Source organism: Dipteris shenzhenensis, chromosome 5 (genome assembly GCF_047967505.1).
Source record: "Dipteris shenzhenensis isolate YYH24624 ecotype China chromosome 5, Dip_SZ_1.0, whole genome shotgun sequence".
Taxonomy (NCBI): Eukaryota; Viridiplantae; Streptophyta; class Polypodiopsida; order Gleicheniales; family Dipteridaceae; genus Dipteris; species Dipteris shenzhenensis.
In genome coordinates, this window is record NC_141600.1 from 28,107,849 (window position 1) to 28,128,410 (window position 20,562).

At 43.7% G+C, this 20,562-nt stretch overlaps 1 protein-coding gene across 2 annotated transcripts; it reads left to right on the plus strand.

Moving 5' to 3' along the window:
- The first annotated feature begins 6,400 nt into the window (after positions 1-6,400).
- LOC147901818 (cytokinin riboside 5'-monophosphate phosphoribohydrolase LOG1-like) lies at positions 6,401-10,899 on the plus strand. 2 transcript variants are annotated; one of them, XM_087374517.1, is made up of 8 exons: positions 6,927-7,009; positions 7,326-7,457; positions 7,815-7,912; positions 8,053-8,083; positions 9,035-9,134; positions 9,601-9,671; positions 9,973-10,116; positions 10,416-10,899. In XM_087374517.1, exons 2-8 carry the CDS (start codon positions 7,338-7,340, stop codon positions 10,506-10,508), a joined length of 657 nt encoding a protein of 218 aa, XP_087230643.1. In that variant the 5' UTR covers positions 6,927-7,009; positions 7,326-7,337; the 3' UTR covers positions 10,509-10,899. The 2 variants fall into 2 exon arrangements, with proteins under 2 accessions (XP_087230642.1, XP_087230643.1); XM_087374516.1 differs by having other exon boundaries at positions 6,401-7,457; positions 9,592-9,671.
- Positions 10,900-20,562: the final 9,663 nt, after the last annotated feature.

The following is a 20,562-nucleotide window of genomic DNA, read 5'->3' on the forward strand; positions in this document are numbered from 1 at the left end:
CATTAGTTCAGATTTCATCGCGTACTTGAAGAGGTAGTGAGAGATTGAAGAGTTTGTCACCCGCTGTATGTTCATGTGCGCACCCCACAACAGTAACACGGAAGGGTGGTAAGGGACGACGTTTCGGTGCTCATGTCCCGGCCGGTAATACAACCAACGTTGCGTCACAGGGTCGAGAATGGGTTCATATTCTGGCTGTGTTGCGAAAGGGAAGCCGTGCTTGCAACTGTGGTGTGACGGTCTGACGTAGCACGCTTTCCTGCATACATGCAACTGCTTCCTGAGAACTAGTTCTCACAGCCTTGTGTTTCGAGGATCTAGGGCCTCGTCCCTGGGGACGTAAGCTGCAATCTCATTTGCAATTCGCTGACGGTCATCATGGTGGACCCACAATATGACATGGGCGTGTAGGGAGCCCCTGTTTTGTATCTCATAACGAACGACATGGTGTTGTAGTCGACCAAGCAGACCGTCGGATGAAAGCAAATGCTTGCGCATGAACATGTGGAAGCGTGCGTGGAAAAGTGCCACGCATTCAATAGGACAATCCTTCCAAGTGAATTGCGCATTATAATGTGTTGCGATGCTCTCGATCACATTAATTTCTTGCCACCGTGTATCGATGACCTCGTCTGCAGTGAATGTCAGAAAGAAATCTGGGAGGCCCCAAGCATCGACCACCGTTATGAGGTCCTTCAATTGCCGTCGATGCCACGATGGGGACCCCGGCATTGTTGATGGCATGCTGTAGTGAAGCACGTGTCTCATTGCGTCTTCATCGGTCGTGGCAGGGTTGGCTTTCCTATATTGGTCAATGTCTCGTTGCAAGCATGTAGAGTTGCTTGAATTGGCAATCATCACTGCCTGTTTTAAGTGGAACATGATCAACAAGTACGGCTTGTAGAGCGTGTAGATAGAGAATAAGGTGCATATTCTCATTTTCACATAGTTGCTGAACTGTATGCAGCCATCATAGTAGCCCCGTCCGAAAGGGAACAGGAAGGGGAACACTGCTGACTCCATGGTTATGTCAACGCACACACTGCCAGCTGCTGCTACTCCGTCGACGTGGAATGAAGCGACCCTCTCTGAAAGCATTTCTGTACCTCGCAGCTGTATGGAGGCAAACTCATGCTTGTCCCTTGCATCAAAGGCGCGACGGTTCGCGGGTTCCACCATGTTTTGCAAAAGCAGGAGCTCAGGCTGAGATTCCGCTATTGACATTAACTCGAAGGGAGCTGTCTCATCGTGTAGTTCCAAGATACCTGCAATGGTTTGAGGACTCAGGATGCACATACCCATCTTGATGTCCGCACGCTCTGCTAAAGAATTGTACTTGCGCAATATTGGATTGTTCTTGATGTTGTATGCGAGCACAGCTGACAGCTCGTTCGTCACGATTTCTTGAGCCGAGCTTAGTGGGACGTTTCGCCAAGATATCAGAGGATTGTCTAGAAGTGACCTTTGATCGAGTGTGCCACGAGCAATCGCATTTGCAGTCGTGGTAACTGAAATGGATACATCTATGATGCTTAGCAGTTGCGTGTGGAGGTGGTTTGTTTTAAGCAACTGTCGAGAGTACTATGGCATCAACCGCACAATGTATCTGCTCCGTTGGGCATCTCGTGTGCAGCTTTGGCATTTCCAGTAAGTCACTTGCATGCCCATATTCTCGCAGGCATCCAAAAGTATCATGTTTCCGAGTGCAGCGCTGTGGCTCGAGATGCTTATGCCTTGCGAAGAAACGATCCTTTGGTTTGCAGACAAAAGCGTGGTTATGCCACAAACACCGCAGATTTGAAGGCTAGAGAAAATAGCCGCGCAATTACTAACCCATTGCTTGTATCTATCTGCGATGGTCAACCACAATGACGTAGCTGGCCTCAAGGACATCTTTCTTGATGTTATATCAAGTTGAATAGCTCGACCTCTGGGTGCTCTGAGCGTTGACGAATGGTCATGTTCGAAGGAGTTTCCGGTGGTCATTTCTACATCATGACATGAATCGATGTCTTATGTTCGGGTTTAAACACCTACAGGGATTAATAATAAAAACCATCCGAAACTTTGCTACAATTTCACTCGCGTGGTTTTGTCTAAACGCAACAGGAAAAACAAAATGGACTGAACCTCTATCTTTAGAAGGTGAAAGAATTGATAAAATAACTTGAATCAAGCAAATACATTTTGTTGTGCGTACCTTTAGGAGAAGACACTCGTTTGGAGGCTGCAAACATCTCGAAAACAGAAGTGTTGCAGACATGATTAGTATGTTGGTCGAACCAAGCAAATGTAATGTTCCCTTGCGAAAACAAAATGTGCGAAGAAGTGTGCGTGCTCAAGATGAGGAGTTAAACAAAAAAAACCATACATAATGTATGGTGGAGAGCCGGCACATGTCTCTCCAAAAATTATATATCATAGGGGAACGTGCCATTCCCCCGTTTCGAATAGTCACCTCCAGTGTTGGAGGTGTAGCGCATTAATGCGGACCAGAGCAACAGACGGTGTAGAAACATTTCAGAATTGAAATGACCGTACATTCTACTTACGTGGAGTATCCTTTGTGACGTCCACAGCTCGACGAGAAGTCGCCTATTTCTTTGCTGGAATGTTGGAATCTGAAAAACAATCATGATTAGTCAATATGCATTCCTCATGAGAAACGCTCGCTGACCTTGCGAATACACAAGAAAGACAAAGCTAAAATCCTTGCTCCCTACGTCCAACACATCATCGCACACGCCGAATGTGCGAAGAAGTGTGCGTGCTCAAGATGAGGAGTTTAAAAAAAAAAACCATACGTAATGTATGGTGGAGAGCCGGCACATATCTCTCCAAAAATTATATATCATAGGGGAACGTGCCATTCCCCCGTTTCGAATAGTCACCTCCAGTGTTGGAGGTGTAGCGCATTAATGCGGACTAGAGCAACAGACGGTGCAGAAACATTTCAGAATTGAAATGACCGTACATTCTACTTATGTGGAGTATCCTTTGTGACGTCCACAGCTCGACGAGAAGTCGCCTATTTCTTTGCTGGAATGTTGGAATTTGAAAAACAATCATGATTAGTCAATATGCATTCCTCATGAGAAACGCTCGCTGACCTTGCGAATACACAAGAAAGACAAAGCTAAAATCCTTGCTCCCTACGTCCAACACATCATCACACACGCCGCAGAGATCAAGTTCAAGATCCGAGACAGAATGCTCCACACAAACGCAAAGAACTACTTTTGAGAGAGTGACAGATGCAGAAGTTTGTGTGGGCAGACCCAAGGTGGTATGTTGAGCTGCGAGGCGAGGGGGAATTCAGGAACGTTGAAGGAGTGAAGTCGCACCAGCCATGGCTTTTGTTGTTGGTGTCTCCGGACAAGCTATGAGCTCTCTCCTTGAAAGATGGCTCTAACAAAAAGCACAACAGTTAATACATAACAACAAAAAGCACAACAGTTATGTAAGGCTTTGTTTTCACGTTAGTACATAACAACAAAGCATCTGATCGGTGAGCACACGCCTTGTTTTCTTCTCAGAAAGCTCGGTTGTTTTGAAAAATTGAAGGTCAAAAAGCGTGCATTCCCCTTGAGCTCACTGAGGGCATCGTCTCAATGCACGAATACATGGAGCAGATTGCCACCGCTGCGAACTCACTATCTGATCTCGACCTGGCAACGGAACAGGAATACACAGAGTACCTAGGATGGTGCCTTTCGCAAAGTTTTTCTGGCATGAAGTGGACCGTTTACAAGAAAAGGCAGTTGCGTGTATATACTGGGCGTCTACACCTACTCTAAGCAAGATCTTGGAACTGTCGGTTGTTTGCTGGGCTAATATTTGCTGTCTATCGCACAATTGAAATAGGTCGGGATCAATTTTGGGGCTCATATTTTCATTTAGGCCTAGTCGTTAATTATGTAGTCTGGTCTTGAATGGGCGGAGGCAACGGACAAGGACGAGGTGAAGCTCAGCAAAATGTATCGGCCGCGCTTGAATATAGCTTAGTTTGAGCAGTAAGCATAAATATTGCACCGCTGGCTAGGAACCCAAATTCAAACAATTTGAGCTTCTAGGACAGAGAAGTAGTGATACAGACTTGAAGCGTGAATAGTAAAAGTGCGGCACAGTCTCGACGATATGCCGTGGAGTTAGGCAAGGGATATCATGACTTCAGGGGAGGAATGGCAGGAGCTCTGCAAGCTGAAAGCGAATGCAAAATGGATCGTGTAGAGGGAGATTGAACGGAAGAATTGACGAACGAAGCGGGTGAAGATGGAGGAGCCAAGGCAAGAGAGGCTTGTGCAGGGCGTATATGCCTCACAAGATTGAAGCCCCACTAAGAGAAGACAGAAAAAAGAATAGTTCTATAGCATCGCGCAGAAAGAAAACAGTAATGGAAATAGGTGACAAGCTCTACGTGAGAGGGAAGCTCACAGCGGCAGCTACGATCACTCTGGAGTTAGGAGGGAAGACGGAGAGCTTCAAAAACATTGGGCCTGGCATTGCAACGGTGAGCATGGCGCTCAACGAAGGGATCCAGCAAGCTTCCTTGAGCCATAACAATGTGATAGTCACCGCAAACAGCATTAAAACCATGACATTGTAGAAGAAAGGAGGTTTGCATCAGACAAATCAATTACCTCTACAGATATTCTTTTGGGTCTGATCGATAGGGGAGGCGGTACTCGTATTTTGTTTTCACACCGTTGGGAGCCCGACCTTTGTAATAGACAAGCGTTTAACGAATATTTCAACTAGAATTCGGTATGTTTGGCCTATATTTAAAGGTTTTGCCTTGGCTTTTTATGCAGTTGGCTTTTTACGCAGATGGCTTTTCAAAAGCTTTCAAAGCTTTTGGGCTTTCAGAATTTAAAAAATTTAAGGGTGTATATTGTGCCATGTGGAAGCACAGGATTTCAGAATTTGAAAAAACGTCCTAGTGCTGGCCAAGTAACGAGTTCAGCTATGCTATACCTTCTTGGAGGGTTTCTCCTACATCCGCCACTTGGTGATCATTGTTTTGCAAACGACCGATGGGGCAACATCCCTGTCAAACTGGGTGTGACTTTGCATGTGGCACATTTGGAGTGTGCCAAGTGGGGTTACGTATGCATAGGCTTTTATAGAGAGGGGCAGGGCGTCCCTCCCCCACACAAACGAATGGGATCTCAAAGCACCTGCTGCTGCAGACTACAATGGAGAAAGAACTACACCATGCAGAAGAGAGGGATGCATCAACGGCTCTACGGTCAATGGAGGATAAATACTCACTATTCGATTTCATAATGTGTGGTGTGTGTGGTGCCAGCTACATTATATAGATCCACCACTACTACTGACGGTAATAAATGACAAAAATTGGATCATTTTGGATCGACCAATGTTATATTGGAAATGCTTTTTGTTTCCATAAAAAAGACTGTGTCTATCTAGAGACACTTGACACACTGGCATTTTGAAGTTCCTGCTCTCGTTTGTGAGTAGGGCTCACGAGCAACGCCCAATTCTAGCCGTCCGATCCAATGCTCCACAAATGCACATACAACACGTGTTGCGAGGTGGTGAGCTTGCCACAGAGCTTTGAAGAATAGTAGTAGTTACTCACACGTGGCGGAACAAACGAAAAAGTCCAACTCAACATGGGCTTGCATCACGGCAACCGCCAGCGTAATGCCACAAGCCAACCAATGGTGAAGCGACACATGGGCAATGCCTGATCCCTCATCCATCGACGGCGCCCCTACCCGAAACAGGGTAAACGGAAACCGGGTGAGCTGGCACTGTCAGAAAACCGGGTGAACCGGCTCCCGGCCTAACTGCCGGTTGCCATGGCCAGTCCATGAGACAAGCTTTGCAGGATCTAAACCTCTCCTCTGCAACGTAGCAAAATTTCAAGCAAACGAATCGCAGCTTGCAGCTATGGCTTCAGAATTCGAAGAAAACGAGTTGCCGCTCGCATCTATGGCGTCTGAACTCAAAGAAGACGAATTGCAGCTTCATATTTATCGCAAATTCTGCCGAAGATTGGAGACGACGGCTGCAAAATTTCAAGAAAACGGATTGCAGCTTGGAGCTATGGCTTCAGAATTCGAAGACGACGAGGTGTTGCAGCTCGCAGCTATGGCTCCTGAACTCAAAGAAGACGAGTTGCAGCTCGACAGCTATGGCTCCTGAACTCAAAGAAGACGAATTGCAGCTCGCAGCTATGGCTTCTGGACAAACACAGAGGAGACCGCGAAGACCAGCGGTCAAAAAACAGCAGACGAAGCATAAATGCCAGGACCCCACGCATCGCTGCTGCAATCCAGCCCACTCCTTTTGGGAGGTTCGGCCTTCGAAGCTCCAGAGATGCGATGACAGAGATGCAACGGTGAGGCCGTTCGGCTACGAAAACCGTGCCCCGTTTCGCGTGAATCGCGTCTGCCTGGACTCTGTGTGTCTGTGTGCTCGGCATGGCGATAACGTAGAATCAAATCTGTTCAATTACAGTTACCGACAGCATCTGCATACGGCAGAGGGGGGCTTTCAAAGCTGGCGCTCCGGACAGCAACGAGTTACGGGCTGTGAGAGCGAGCGAGCTTTGAAATTCGCATGAAAAGTTGGCAACTGGTAACTGGAGCGTGCTGCCGGAGAGCGTTGTCGTCCGAATTTTTTTGCAGAGAGGTTGCGAAGGCATCCGTCAGAAGCAGAAGAAGAAGGTGTAGGATCATGCCGAAGTATGTGTAATGTCAGGAAGAACGGATTCCGGAAAGCTCAAAGAGCTATGGAGTTATGAACGTGCACGCAACACGGCATTATCACTCCGAACGCCCACCTTTGTGGAGTGTGGCTCGGCGCCATGAGTACTGTCTGGAACGCATAAGCTGTTCTTTGCCATGCGTAAAACGAGTCTGCATTATAGCTCTCCTGGTGAAGGATCGTGGCTGCACTCGTAGTTTTTGTGCACAAACCAAATGCCAGCTCTTCCTCAATCAACCTCGAACCAGAAAGAGGATTGACGTTCCATCGAGTATGTCCCCCATCCCCGCAGCTAAAGGGGCCTCGATTGCGGCTTTCAGACCACGGTGTTCGCATAGTTGTTTTCTTGTCGCTTCCGGTCGACCGTTGCAGCAGCTTTTAGCCACGGCCTTCGAGTTGAAAAGTGCAACACAGTAGCTTTTGAGGTAGCAATGTGGAGAATCCGGTCCTTTTAACATGCGGGCAACGAAATGTTAATGATCTCCAGTGACTAAATACTCCGCTGACAGATCCTTTTAGCACGCAAAAAAACTGACGGTGATCGCTGCTTGTTGACGGAAGTTGAGCCGTTTCTCCCACTGCAACAGATAGACACGACCATGCAGATGGAACATCAGACAATTATCTCGAGATTCAAGAGAGTGTGCGTGTTTTGTGGCGCGTCGAGTGGCCGGAGGAGCGTGTACCAGGATGCGGCAATCGAGTTGGGAAAAGAATTGGTACGTCTGAATACGCTGTAGTGTCGTTTGGCCAGAATGCTGATTTGCAACCGGTTAAGAATGTTCATGTTCACTGAAACTTTGAAAGGACTACGAATTTCTGACCCTGAAGTGGTTTAATGGCGATCTCTTTAAACTTATGCATCTCTTACGAAATTCAATTTGTTGCATGCATAACGAACAAAGCAAGATGCATTGGTTAAGTGAAATCGATTCTGTAGATTGACTCTGCATGTGACGAACATCGATAGTAAATAAATAGCACAAGGCCTGGCTCTTAATTAATGTACAATGAGTGCTGAGAATGCCATAGGATCTAAAGCTTATCATCATAAATCAAAACTTTAACTCGTGCAGGTGGAGCGCAAAATAGATCTTGTCTATGGTGGAGGAAGTGTAGGACTCATGGGCCTTATTTCCAAAGAAGTTTATGATGGAGGGCAGCATGTAGTAGGGTAAGGCTTGGTGCGTTTGTCTGATTTTAGAGTAGCAGATCTTCTTCTTACAGTTTGTGATGTGTGATTGTTTTCCCTTTGGAATTGCTCAAAGCTTTGTCTGATCTTGTGTTCCTCCTTGTGGTGGTCAAATGAAGCAGGGTGATTCCAAAAACGCTTATGCCCCGTGAGGTAGCCCCTCTATCCACTTTGTGTAGACACACACACACACATTCATCTCTCTCTCTCTCGCTCGCTCGGCGTGTGTGTGCATGTGCACACCCCCACCCATCCCCTATGTGTGTGTGTGCGCACGCGCATGTGCTCATGCGTGTGTGTAGGGGGGTGTCTATCTTGCGAACTATCTATCTATGCATACGCGAGACAGAGAGAGAGAGATGTGCACTGCATATTTTTATAGTCTATGTTTGTGTGCACACTGAACACACACACACACACACACTTATACGTGGATAGGTATATAGATAGAGAGAGAGATGCAGTTTTGACAGAGGCCAACAGTCTCACAGACAATCCCACACGAATAGGATGGTTTGAGCCATCCTAATTGTTTGGGATTGTCACACTGCGCGTGAGTCTGTGTTAAAGCCAATGAAAGTTCTTTTTACAAAAAAAAGTTTGTTAAAGCCATCCTATTCGTTTGGGATTGCCATTTTGTGTGTGTGTGTGTGTGTGTGTGTTAAAGCCATCTTATACGTTTGGGATTTACACTGTGTGTGTGCGCGCGCGCCCGCACGCATGCTCGTAAGCCATCCTATTCGTTTGGGATTGTCTGAAACTGTTGGCCTCTGCTAAACTGCACACATGCAAGTGGTTTGTGTATTTTCAATGTGCAAAAAGTGATATGTGCAGCAACAAACAATCACATCAAAGCAAGATACGCTTGCGCTTTTGAACATTTTTATAAAGGCCTCAAAACAGTGGGCAGTGCAATATATAATTAGAATATTAGCTGTGAGTCGTGACACTGATAAAACAAGCAATGGCAGCAAGCGGAGTTAAGGCAACAATGATGAGATCAAACCAAAAAAGATTGCTTGCAATGACCTGGCATGGTTGCAGCCTTCTGGCACCAGCTGGCTGCGTTAAGTTTTCCTCCTAACTTTGAGTCTGATGTGGCAGATTACAGGGCAAACAGTGGGAGAGGTGCGGGCTGTGGCCGACATGCATCAACGCAAGGCTGAGATGTCTCGACAGGCAGATGCCTTTATTGCGCTCCCAGGTGACGTGTAACCTTGATTATTATCCTTCTAGCTAGGGATTAATAGTGTGTAAGTCTTAGGCCTGGTGGTAGTGTACATGGCACCTCTTGGGAATACATGATGGTGGACCATTGGTTCTCCTTGCCAGCTCATACAAACTGCATCCTGTGCCATGTCAATGTAAGACGTGGTACAAGCTGAATTCTCCTGCCATGTTCATTAGCCCGCGGATTGTAAACAGGGCTTTTGCAAGTAGGTGGCACCTTGTGAAAGGAGAGCGAGTTCTGCCACACTTGTGAGTGCCCTTGTAAATTTAGCTGCTTGCCATGTTATCACACCTTCATCCAAAGGATACATTTTTGGTTGGTTATGATGACTCCCTTCTAACTTCCTGTCACCTCACGGGCCGATTGTCCTGCAAGTTTCCTTTCTTTATCCTGTTGACCAGCAGAAGCAATTCAATGAATTAAAGTCCAGGCTTTGCAGGTGGATATGGCACTCTGGAAGAGCTCATGGAAGTTATCACCTGGTCTCAGCTTGGCATACACGATAAGCCGGTAAATTATTGCAGCCTTCTCTTCACACACACCTTTCTTTTCCAGTTTTTGTAGTTGATTTTGGCATGCATCACACTGTGCAATTGAGCCTAGTCAATGCGCGTTTTTATGTGTTTGTCCTCTAATGATTGTTTGCATGAGCTAGCGATTTACGTTTTTGGGAGTAAAGTTCAACTTCTTCATAATTTTGATTCATCTACTCTTTTGCTATATCATCTTTTGAAACTCGTAAGCCTTGCTTGATGGCAATCTGAATCCAAATGCCTTCATTGTATTTAAGATGGAATGCTCTCTACTGCAGGTGGGGCTTCTAAATGTGGATGGGTACTATGATTGCTTGCTTGCTCTAATCGATAATGCTGTGAACGAAGGCTTCATCAAGCCTTCCGCCAGGCATATCTTTGTAGCAGCCCCAAATGCCAGGGAGTTGGTGCATAGATTGGAGGTAAATAATTGGGACCTAAGTCTGCTGTCTGCCTAAACCCTTTCAATCGATTAATAGGATGTGATCATATTGTGCAAATACAAAAAAGATCTTGATCCAGTGTTTCTAATGTTACTCTATGCTGTCCTTATAGCTATCAAAGAATGTCCGCTGTCAGTAATTTGGTTTCAACATGAAGTTGTTGGGTGGTCTCACTTCATACACCACATAGTATGCTCTGCAAAAGCAGATACTACCAGAATAAAATTTTCCAATCATTTTCATGCTTAGTGAACATATTTGCCTGTCTTGGCTGCCAGGAGTACGCTCCTATGCACGATAAGGTTGCCTCACAGCATTGCTGGGAGATTGAACAACGGGAGAGCTCTGCAAACTCTGACCTTGCACGGTGATCCGTTCTTGGCAACATTGCACTTTGCTATGAGCATTGTTTTGATTATGGCTGCCCTCCGGGCCCTTGTAACGGGTGTATACATACATGCATATAGACATATTTTGACAGAGCCGCGTGCAAGATGTTGGACCTGAATGGTCTATACTTCTATAAAGAAGGGAGTGGAGGCACTGACGCCATTACTAGTGTGGCAAAGATAAAATCCCAAAAAGAAGTTCAAGATGGCATCTGCATATATGCTTGCTCCAACTTCAATTCGTTGATGAGCATTTGCAATTGCAAACTTGGCATTTGCAACTTGTTCTCTCTTAATTTTACTCAATATATTGCGAACTACTCTTTACCATGTTGTATTGATACGTTGGCTAGTATCTCTTGTATTATTGAAGTTGGCCATATATTTTTCATAAAAACTGCCATTGTTTGAGCATAAATCAGAAATTTCCTGAAGCAGAGCTGCTGCGTATTTGTGCATTAAACATCAAATTAAGTTCTTCACAATGATATGCATTTCTATCCACCTGGGTATGCATTTTAGAAAATAAAATTTTTTATGTGTAAGTACCTTGTAGAGGGGAAATTTACAGAGCTTGCCTAGTGGGTTGTCCCGTTTCAGTAGTCCATTTTGCCTTGTATGTAAATACATTGTAAAGGGGAAATTTATAGAGTTTGCCTTGTATCTAAGTACCTTGTAAAATTGGAATTTCTTCTTTTATATGTCAGTACCTTGTAAAAGGGAAATTTAGAGTTTGCCTAGTGGGCTGTCCTGTTTCAGAAGTCCATCCTATACCACCTTGGGCCACGTGTCTGCATCTTAAAAGACAAACGCCTTCTTTAAATTGAATATGTTCTAGAGTCACAATGTGGGGCCTTGTTGCTTTGAGGCTGCTGCTGCTACCAGTGATTGGGAGTGACAGAGGTGATTATTGTTACTGTTGCTGTCCACAGCAATTGAGATACCTATTAACGCAATTGAGATGTCTATTAATGCAAATTCAGTGGCCCATTACTTTGTAGCTTTGAGATGTCTATTAATACAATATATGCAGCCAATTACTTTGTAGCTTTGCAGCAGTACCTATGGTGAGAACTTGATGCTTTGGCTGCTGGCAAGCAAGAAGCATCTGGTTTGGGTAGCCGCGACTGCATGGCAACCCTGGGATTTCGCATTGAATTTTGTTGCAACTTTTCTTGCCTACTTTGCATGCCAAATTAGGTTCATTGTTAATGTATGTCCCAAGGTGCTTGTAAATTTCCATGCTAGCTACTGTTCTCTTTTGATGTCATTACCCTCACAGATGCTCTGAATGATTATTAATTAGGTTTTGTTGGCTTGCAATCCTATGATGCACACAAATATTCATTGTGTGCTTTCTTGTAGACGTTATCTGGGTTCTGAGAATATGTGTATTGTCCTTTTGCTTGGGTTGTGGGAATATATACATCTTTTTGTCACTTTGGATTGTGGGGATGTATGCACCTTGCGGAAGTGTAAAAATATGTGGCCAGTCCCAAGAAATGCTGATGAGCGTAGTCCAGACTTAAATACTTGGGTTTCATTATTGCTGTAGATGGAATTCCTCATGATCTCCTCCATGCCCTGAGCACGTTCCAATGTCTCATGGACTTTATCCTGCATGATCTCATTGTAGAAGGTAAGGTGTTGGTATATTTGGATGATGTCCTGGTTCATAAAAGGACTACTTCACTGAGTGCTGAGGCTATTTCAGCAATAACTTATGCCTCAATCCCAAGAAATGCTGATGAGCGTAGCCCAGACTTAAATAGTTGGGTTTCATTATTGCTGCGGATGGAATTCATCCTGATCTCGATAAGGTTAAAGCTGTATGAAATCTCCCAGTTCCCACCAACGTCAAAAGTCTTCAACAGTTCCAAGGCATGGCCGGCTTTAGTTCATGCTTCATTGATGAATTGGCATGGATCCGGCCTCTACTATTAAAGAATACAAAATGAATGCCTAACCGCTTTTGATAAAAACCTCATTTGTTACAGGAAGATGCATTGCTTCGTCACCCTGACCTCACTAACCCTATTAGAGTCCACACCAATACTACACAAAAAGGTTTGGGGGACTCTCTTACTTCAAGAAGATTCTCCTCTCCTATTCACCTCTCCTACCAATTTCAATTAGTTTTGGTGCGTGGAGGCTTAATTAACCTATGTTTATCTATGGCTTAATTTAATTAAGCTATGTTTCTCTATGGTCTAATTTATTTATGCATGTCTTAATTTATTTTATGTGTAGACTATGTGCAAGGGGGCTTCCCCAAGAGTTAAAGAAAAGTTTTGAACCCAAAATCTTCCTTTTCAACTCTTGAGCCTACCATCAAGCTACATAGTAGTATTATATCCCCTATTCCTTATGATAGTATTATAAAGCCTCCCTCCCTTATGCCCTTCATAAGTGGTCCCCCCCTTCTTTAATGCCCCTCTCTTATTTAATTTAACCTCCCCCTTCCCCACGCATGAATTGCCCCTCCCCCTTCCCCCTTTAATTATTGCCCCTCCCTTTTCTCCCTTTATTTAATTCAAGCCCTCCCCCCTTTCTCCCACTCCCCCCTGTCCCTCCTTTATCCCTCCCCCCCCTTTATTTAATTCAAGCCCTCCCCCCTTTCTCCCACTCCCCCCTGTCCCCCCTTTATCCCTCCCCCCCCTTTATTTAATTCAAGCCCTCCCCACTTTATCCCACTCCCCCCTGTCCCCCTCTCCCCACAAACTAATTAATTAGTTACCGCTAAATTCAATCCGGGGGTACATATTGACGGGAATTGGTGGCCAATAATTTATCTTAGTTGTTAATTATCTACCCCGAAGAGTCGCTATTCGGCTTTAGAACTAGAATGTCTAGCGGTTGTTTGGGCTATTGGCAAATTACATTCGTGTTGCATGGAACCCCCTTTGAGGTACAAACCGATGATTCAGCCCTCATCAGCTTATTTAATAAGGTGGGGATCCCACTAAGGCCTTGCCTTTTGGAAGGTCATTATAAGTGTAAGTGTAAGTGTAAAGTAGCTTGGGGGTGTTGAGAAATGTGGTGCCATAGAGTACCTAGAGTGATGAGAAGAGTGGTATGGAGAATGTGATTGGTAGAGTAGATTGCGTCAATGGATTGATGACATGTGTACAGGGAAAAGATGATGTTGATCTTGTACTTGCCTATTTAAGAAAACACCCTTTAATGTATTGGTCTTGCTTGTCTTTCACCTTATATCTTATCATGTTGTTTCCTTTTGAGCCTCCCTAGGACTTTTATATAGGTAGATGAGTAAAAGAGAGAAGAGGAAAGAGGTGAAAGAGGTGTATGTGTGTGTGTGTGTGGTGGATGGATCATTAAATAAAAGTTGGGATGTGGCTATTTTGGCAAGAGTTGTATCATACAAGAGAAGTACCCAACAAAAGAAAAAAGCATTTAGGATTATTTGTGTGCTATCCATGATGGCCTTTTTGGTGGGCATCTCATGTTCCTCAAGGTTCTAACAAAGCTTCAATCAAGATTTGTTTGGCCAAAGATGCTCCTTTCAAATCTCCCACCAAGAAATCCACTAGTAATATTATGCAGTCTATCTCGGTGATGCGTCCCTTTGGATTGGTAGTCATGGGTCCTCTCTCATTGTGTTTTGCTTGAAATTTGTAAATAATTATATTAACTGATTACCTTACACGATGGATGATTGCCTGCCCTTTGAAAACCACCACGCCATTCGAGATTGCAGATTTTGTACTCCAACAGTTGATTCTTCCTCATAGCTGTTCCAAGTAAATTCTACAATTGTACAATAATTGTTTCTACACTTGATTCTTCCTCACAATTGTACATAATTGTTTTAACCAATAACCTTACACGGTGGACGTTTTTCCTGCCCTTTGAAAACCACCATGACGTTCGAGATTGCAGATTTTCTAGTCCAACACTTGATTCTTCCTCACGGTTGTCCCAAGCAGGTTCTTTTGGATCAAGGCTTTAAGTTTCGTTCTAAAGTGATCTGCTCCACATCAAACAATAATTCACCATTTCCCATCACCCCAACTGTAATAGTCTCACTAAATGTTCTAGTTGCACAATTAAGTTGATGCTGTCAAAGATAACACAGTCCGACTGGTTTGTCATGTGGGCTATAGGACTCCCTGCAACTTGAGCATAGTCTAGTGGTCTTGCAACAACAAGATCCCAAGTTTGATTTTGTTGAGTGGAATCAATTTTTGACTCAACGGCTACCATAGGATCCAGATGCTCCTCCAATATGTGAGGCTTTGCATCATGTTCTTGGAAACGATTCTAGATGCCCCATACCATGATGACTAGATGTGGGAATGTCTGATGCTTTGGATTCCTACATGGCTCGATATACCATTCTAGGAGGAGGGTAGAGTAGAAAGAAATGCAGCATCATCATCTTGTGAGTTCCCCTTTGTATGGGGAGAGACAGGTGCAAGGATGTTTTTATCGAAGCTATGCCTATATATTAATATAAAATCTTGGCGAAAGTTTTCAAGCTCATTTTTTTAGTTTCACAATATTGGTAGAATGTAGTACTTTTTTATATTTTGAATTTTGAATTTTGAAGGAAAAAATGTAAATCCTGGCGAAACTTTAATTTTTTTTGCAAAAAAGTTTCAAATCTTGGCGAATGTTTCAAACGTTTATTTTTATTAGGGCATACAAACTTTCAAAGCCAATATAACATTTTAGTTTCTTAACGAAACTAACTTGAAAAAATCATCCATGGACAGGTGCTTCGATCACATACACAATGGGGGAATACACACAAAGGTGGAGGTTGAAAACAGTTTTCCTCTTCTTAGTTGTGAAATCCAGAAGAACTCTCTCTTAATACAAAAGGAATAGGTGAACCCTATATGTGGGTCTCAAACCAAACTCAGCTAACCTTGGTGGCATACTACCTGAGCCACTAACTAGAGTACATAAAGATAGCTGTCATCCAGCTATTATTCATGGGCGGTGTACCAACCGCATCTGCAGCTAATAAATCGGTGACATAAATGCACAACGATCACCCTAGCACATCACGAGTGGAGCTCGATATCTCAACACTCCCCCTCGAGCTCAATCCCAATTCTTGCATACCAAGCAGGTCTCTGAAATTGCGCAGCTTCTCTACACCCAATGCCTTCATGAATATGTCAGCTACCTGATCCTCTGTGTTGACATAAACTAGATCAATAAAACCTACTAGAACCTTCTCCCGCACATAGTGATAATGCACCTCAATGTGCTTTGTTCTAGCATGATAGATTGGGTTATTTGCTAAGTGTATACTGCTCATGTTTCACAATAAATGACAACTGGCCCATCTGTAGACTGATGCATATCATAAAGTAGCTTATGCAACCAAGCCGCCTCACATGCAGCCATTGCTGTATGCCTGTACTCAGTCTATGTGCTCGACAAGGCAAGTGTAGGCTATTTCTTGCTGCTCCAAGTGACAGTAGCACTCCCAAAAGAGAACACATATCCACTAGTAGATCGTCTATTAGAAATGCTACCAGCCCAATCAGCATCAGTGTATCCATGCAACTGTATCTGAATCCCAATCTCATAAAATAGTCCATACTGCAATGTGGACTTCACATACTTCAGTATGCGTCTAACCGCATCCAAATGCGGTTTCCTTGGAGCCTGCATAAACTGACTTACCAACCCAATAGCATAGCTCAAATCTGGCCTGGTAATAGTCATATAAATCAAACTTCCTACTATACATTTGTACATAGTAAGGTCTTCCAGAAGCTCACCTGCATCTGTGCTCAACTTCACATTCTGCTCCAAAGGAATTGAAATAGGCTTACAGCCTGTCATCCCATATTTGGACAGCATGTCCAATCCATACTGCCTCTACAAGAGCCATATCCCACTTTTGGATCTAATCACCTCGATGGAGAGGAAACTCCTCCTAGTATGAAGAGGCTATCGATCTTTCACGAGCTTCCTTATTGGGGTCAGTTACAAATCAATCATCTCTTGGATCCCATGCATATCTTCAAGAATGTGGGGGCTACTATTTTGGCACACGGTTGGTTCCAAAGACTCGAGAGGAGTGCGAGAAGACTTGTGTGCTATGAAAAGGATGTCTTTTGTAGCCCCAAGTGCATGCTTCGGGAAAAGTTGTCCTCCCAAAAGCAACGTGGATCCTCTCTACGAGGGAGTAGGCAGTGGTCAAGGTGGAAATTGCCTCTTTTCAAACACCGACAGGGTACACCAGTCCTCTGTGCTACACTTCTCACACACCTCTTGTAGTTCCCTCCCTTTCTTATCACATGCCTTCTATTGAGGAGCTTATCACTGACTAGCATGTAGACCAAAGCACAAGTAGAGCATTATACAACAGCTTTAGGGACGCAAGTCCCCTCTGTATTTTCGCCTCATAGGTGGCCTCCTGTATTATCATAAGCCACCTTTTCAATCTCGTGTTTACATACTAGCCAAATTTCAACACGATTATTTGTGTGCTTTCCATGATGGCCTTTTTGGTGGGCATCTCATGTTCCTCAAGGTTCTAACAAAGCTTCAATCAAGATTTGTTTGGCCAAAGATGCTCCTTTCAAATCTCCCACCAAGAAATCCACTAGTAATATGCAGTCTATCTCGGTGATGCGTCCCTTTGGATTGGTAGTCATGGGTCCTCTCTCATTGTCTTCTGCTCAAAATTTATAAATAATTATTTTAACCGATTACCTTACACGATGGATGATTGCCTTCCCTTTGAAAACCACCACGCCATTCGAGATTGCAGATTTTGTACTCCAACAGTCGATTCTTCCTCATAGATGTTCCAAGCAAATTCTACAATTGTACAATAATTGTTTCTACACTTGATTCTTCCTCACAATTGTACATAATTGTTTTAACCAATAACCTTACACGGTGGACGTTTTTCCTGCCTTTTGAAAACCACCATGACGTTCGAGATTACAGATTTTTTACTACAACACTTGATTCTTCCTCACGGTAGTCCCAAGTAGGTTCTTTTGGATCAAGGCTTTAAGTTTTGTTCTCAAGTGATCAGCATGCTCCACATCAAACAATAATTCACCATTTCCCATCACCCCAACTGTAATAGTCTCACTGAATGTTCTAGTTGCACGATTAAGTTGATGCTGCCAAAGATAACACGGTCTGACTGGTTTGTCATGTGGGCTATAGGACTCCCTGCAACTTTGAGCATAGTCTAGTGGTCTTGCAACAACAAGGTCCCAAGTTTGATTTTGTTGAGTGGAATCAACTTTTGACTCAATGGCTACCATAGGATCCAGATGCTCCTCCAATATGTGAGGCTTTGCATCATGTTCTTGGAAATGATTCTAGATGCCCCATATCATGATGACTGTATGTGGGAATTTCTGATGCTTTGGATTCCTACATGGCTCGATATACCATTCTAGGAGGAGGGTAGAGTAGAAAGAAATGGAGCATCATCATCTTGTGAGTTCCCCTATGTATGGGGAGAGACAGGTGCTTCGATACCCTTACCTTGTCTCTTGACTTGGGATTCAATATATCAAGGATTGTTGTCATGGGCTCTTCCTCGTTGAAGATAACATCTCTACTCATCGCGACCTTCGTAGTAGTTGGACATACAACTTGAATCCCTTGGTATCCATGTAGTGCCCAATGAAGATACATTCCCTTGACTTTGAGTCCATCTTCTTGCTCTTCTAATTTATGAGTCCCCCTCTGTATGTGGAGAGGGACGTGCTTGGACACCCTTACATTGTCTTTCAACTTGGGCTTCAAAATATCACGAAGTGTTGTCATGGGCTCTTCTTCATTGAAGGTAACATCTCTACTCACCACAACCTTCTTCGTAGTGGGACATACAACTTGAATATCTTTGTATCCATGTAGTACCTTATGAAGAATACATTCTCTTGACTTTGAGTCCATCTTCTAGCTCTTTTAATTTGGGTATGAACATGGGCTTTTACAATCCAAAACATGAAAATACTCAACAAAGGCTTTTTACTCAAATAAGCATCCTTTGACATAAATCCATCAAGTACTGTGGTCTTCATTTTGTTGATGATGTGGACTGCAATCTGAAGCCTCCGCCTAGTTAGTCCTCTTCAAGTTACTTGCCTCTGTCATGCCTCTTGCCATCTCCATAATGATTCTACTCTTATCCTCTACTACATTTGATTTGAGGCTTGAGAGCAATTGTCATCTATCTCTTAATCCCCTTCTACTACAGAACATCAAGAAATCCTTGCCAACATCTTATCTAGTTATAGGCATTTATATGTGAAGAGAGTGGAAGAGAAGTAAGGAGTCTCACTTGCAGCTTTCTCACATACACAATAGGGGAATACACACAAAGGTGGAGGCTGAAAACAGTTTTCCTCTTCTTAGTTGTGAAAGCCAAAAGAACTCTCTCTTAGTACAAAAGGAATAGGTGAACCCTATATGTGGGTCTCAAACCAAACTCAACTAACCTAGGTGGCATACTAACTGAGCCACTAACTAGAGTACATAAAGATAGGTGTCGTTCAGCTATTATTCATGGGCGGTGTACCAACCGCATCTGCAGCTAACAAATCGGTGACATAAATGCACAACGATCACCCTAGCATATCACGAGTGGAGCTCGATACCTCAACACTTCCCCTCGATCTCAATCCTAATTCTTGCATACTAAGCAGGTCTCTGAACGCAGCTTCTCTACACCCAATGCCTGCATGAATATGTCAGCTACCTGATCCTCTGTGCTGACATAAACTAGATCAATAAAACCTACTAGAACCTTCTCTCGCACATAGTGATAATGCACCTCAATGTGCTTTGTTCTAGCATGATAGATTGGGTTATTTGCCAAGTGTATACTACTCATGTTGTCACAATAAATGACAACTGGCCCATCTGTAGACTGATGCATATCATAAAGTAGCTTATGCAATTAAGCCGCCTCACATGCAGCTATTGATGTACCCCTATACTCAGTCTATGTGCTCGACAAGGCAACTATAGGCTATTTCTTACTGCTCCAAGTGACTGCAGCACTCCCAAAAGAGAACACATATCCACTGGTAGATCGTCTATTAGAAATGCTACCAGCCCAATCAGCATCAGTGTATCCATGCAACTGTATCTGAACCCCAGTCTCATAAAATAGTCCATACTGCAATGTGGACTTCACATACCTCAGTATGTGTCTAACCGCATCCAAATGCGGTTTCCTTGTAGCCTGCATAAACTGACTTACCAACCCAACAGCATAGCTCAAATCTGGCCTGGTGGTAATAGTCATATAAATCAAACTTCCTACTATGCGTTTGTACATAGTAGGGTCTTCTAGAAGCTCACCTGCATCTACACTGAACTTCACATTCTGCTCCAAAGGAATTGAAATAGGCTTACAGCCTGTCATCCCATATTTGGACAACATGTCCATTCCATACTCCCTCTGCAAGAGCCATATCCCACTTGTGGATCTAATCATCTCAATGCCCAAGAAATAACGCAGCTCTCCCAAATCCTTCATCTCAAACTTTTACTTTAATAGCATTTTCACATGAAGGATATCTTCATCACTATCACCTGTGATGATCAAATCATCAACATAAATGACAAGCAGCATAATACCTTTCTCTGTTTTTCTCACATAAAGTGAGAAATCTGCCGTGGAAATCTGAAAGCCAATAGTGACAAGATACTGTCCTATCTTGTCAAACCATGCTCTGGGTGCTTGCTTCAAGCCATACAAGGCTTTCTTCAACCTGCAAACAAACTCAGGATCAACAGCATGAACATAACCTGGTGGCTGCTCCATATAGACCTCTTCTTGCAAATCACCATGCAAGAAAGCATTCTTTACATCCATTTGATGTAAAGACCATTCCTTTGATGTAGCCATACCAATGACTACTCTTATGATTGCCATCCTTGCAACCGGACTAAATGTTTCTTCATAATCAATGCCATATGTCTGTGCATACCCCTTGACAACTAATCTTGCCTTGTATGTGTTCACAAAACCATCTGCATTGTGCTTCACCTTATAAACCCACTTGCAGCCAAT

What these genes read in the sequence shown, in the direction of transcription:
- LOC147901818 (XM_087374516.1), top strand. Translation starts at nt 7,338, where the DNA reads ATGCAGATGGAACATCAGACAATTATCTCGAGATTCAAGAGAGTGTGC. An exon ending in GGAGGGCAGCATGTAGTAGG is followed by an intron (nt 7,913 to 8,052) that starts GTAAGGCTTGGT and finishes CAAATGAAGCAG; the next exon opens with GGTGATTCCAAAAACGCTTA. An exon ending in AAACGCTTATGCCCCGTGAG is followed by an intron (nt 8,084 to 9,034) that starts GTAGCCCCTCTA and finishes CTGATGTGGCAG; the next exon opens with ATTACAGGGCAAACAGTGGG.